At 56.3% G+C, this 2525-nt stretch overlaps 1 protein-coding gene across 1 annotated transcript in view; it reads right to left on the reverse strand.

The window, feature by feature from the left end:
- The window catches only part of LOC113482789 (interleukin-23 receptor-like), a 3749-nt gene extending 3646 nt beyond the window's left edge, over positions 1-103 (reverse strand). The window contains exon 1 of the mRNA XM_026853850.1: positions 43-103. Within this exon, the coding sequence (XP_026709651.1) occupies positions 43-103 (61 nt within the window). The remainder of the gene's footprint in view (positions 1-42) is intronic.
- Between the last annotated feature and the right edge of the window lie 2422 nt (positions 104-2525).

The raw sequence follows: 2525 nt of genomic DNA on the forward strand, positions 1-2525 counted from the left end.
CCCCCCCCCCAATCCATAGCTGCAGCTCTATCGTTTTCCTACTCTTGCTCCAATTCCCCAGCTGGGCCAGGGTGGCCAGCGTGGGTGATGCCGCGGTGGCCATGGCGCGCCGCCGCTTACCTCCGCACAGGCAGCAGAGCAGGACGTGCAGTGCCAAAGCCTCGCCGGACCCTGCCATGGCCTGGTGCCCGCCCGTGGCATAGTCTGGGGGGAGAAAAAGTGTGAGTTGTCCCAGCAGCTTGCACCACGGCCCAGCACAGCCGGGTCTGCCCTCGCCCCGGGGTGCACAGGACCTGCCCCGGAGGTGGCAGTGGGGACACAGGGCGAGGGGTTTGTTGGGGATTTGGGGTCAGGTTGGGTCGTGCCGGCAGCGGGAGCACAGGGGACGAGCCCACGGGCACACAGGACTCGGCGTTGCTGGTAACAGGCGCCCTGTTGGCACAGCCCAGTGTCCAGCCCCCGTGAGCCACTTGCCCTGAGCTTCCACCTCTGGTGACCGTTTCTCTTAGTTTTCATATCTGTGAAATTTCTCCGATCCTTACATGGATGCATAAATTCATGCAGTTTTGGGTCACTCTGGGCAGGGAGGATGCAGGGAAGTGCAGGCAGGACAGCCTCACCTCCACCCCCGGGGCAGGAGATGGAGAGAAAATCCACCTGGAAAGCAGCTCCCGACACGCCAGGAGGACCAGGAGCCGATGGGAGCGGGCAACATGGTTTTACAAAAGGGAAATTGTGCCTGAGCAGCCCGAGAGCCTTCCTCGAAGAAGGCTGGTGTGGTGGGTGAGGGGGATGCTGCTTGTTTTCATCCTGCCCCTCTGCTCAGCCCTGGGGAGGCACATCTGGAGTGCTGGGTTCAGGGCTGGGCTCCCCCCGGCACAAGAGAGACTCCTCTCAGTGGCGACGGGAGAAGAGGCCGTGGACTCACATTGAAAATCAGGAAATTCCAGTTAAAGGTAAGAAAAAGCACTTTAAGGGTGACCACGCATGGGGCCGGCTGCCCGGAGGGGTTGCCCTGCAGTCTCCATCCCTGGAGCTGCTCGGACCCGATGACACGCAGTTTCATGGGACAGAAAATTCCCTGTTTCTGTGACATCTTTCCCATGCCCTCGCTGTGGCAGGTCCTGCCCAAGCCAAGCAATGGCTCTTCCCCCCTCAGACAGTCCTAAAATCCCAGGCAAGGCTTCCCCTCTCTCTCCAAGGAGCCACGCTTGTGTCTGCAACCCACAGTCTGAATTTTTCCCTGCTCACGTCACCTTCCTCCTCAGCCTCTTTGGATTCACACACACCCCCCACCCCAAACCACCCCCCCTCCAGAGGGGAAGCCCAGCCTCACCAGCCCTGTGGGGCTCGGGATACGGGGTACAAATACGGGATGCAGGGCTGGGGGAGCTTTGCAGGAGCCAGAGTGCAAGGAAATGCAGCTCCTGGGAGGGGGGATAGCACTTTTCCAAGAGAAACACCCACCTGGGAGCAGCTTGCACAGCCCCCCCGAATGCTGCAGGCGATGCTGCGGTGGGTGCACGGTGCTGGAAGCCGAGCAAAGCCCTGCACCTCCGTAGTTTTCTTTTTAAGCCAGCAATAATTAAAATAACTGTATATATAAAAAAAAAAAATCCGACGTTAGAAATGGCAGGTTTTCCCTCGAGGGATGCTCTGAGCCAGAATCCACTATGAAAGTTTCAAAATGATGTTGTTCCACCCAAACCAGGCTACTAGGCTACAGCTCATGCTTTTTTGTATTTCTCCTGCTCTGTGAGTGACCTCGTTTGCTTTAAGGGCTGTTCATAACAAGTGAGTCAAATTTCAAGTGCTTTCCTATTACCTGACCTACTAAGAGAACCCGAAGGCCTCCCGATGGCTTGCAAACTTTCGGCAAGTTAGAATAAATGGAAAAAAAAAAAAAAAAGTAAAATCCCTGTAGTCAATGAAAAGAGCTGAAAATATAATAAATCTGCCTGAGTGCCAGCTCTAAGACAAGACCGCAGGCTTTGCCTCCTCCAGGGACCGCTTCACGTTTGCGTTTTGATTCCAATTTACGGGCGTTTGTAAACTCCAGGCGTTTGCAGACTCCAAAGCCAGATGGAACGAGGCTGTTCCCCTTGTCGAGAGACGCTGGGCTTTGATCTCACCTCTCTTAAAAAGTCCGTTAGGGCTAAAGAAACGCCAAGTAAATGCAGAAGGAAAAAGCTGTCCGGCTTGTGCAAGCCCAAACCATGCGAAATCTTTACCGGCAATGTGTGTCGGGGGTGGCTAGCGCGCATAAGCCAAGAAACACGAGCTGGGGTAGTTCGGGGGTTTAAATCCGGGTGGTCGGGGGCTGGAAGCCGAGCAGAGGGGGGGTCCTTACCTTGCCAGGGCTCAGGACATGCGGTGCCGGGCCCCTCCGCCTGCCGCTGTGGCTGCCGAGCGCGGCGAGAAGCATCAGCAACTGTCAGCAAGCCTGACCTAGATTGCTGCGCCGAGAAAAACTGAGAGTTTCCAGTCTGAGTCAGTCCATGGGAAAACCCAGCATCCCTTAAAGG

This window comes from Athene cunicularia (genome assembly GCF_003259725.1).
Source record: "Athene cunicularia isolate RWA chromosome 8 unlocalized genomic scaffold, athCun1 chr8_part1, whole genome shotgun sequence".
In the NCBI taxonomy this organism is placed as follows: Eukaryota; Metazoa; Chordata; class Aves; order Strigiformes; family Strigidae; genus Athene; species Athene cunicularia.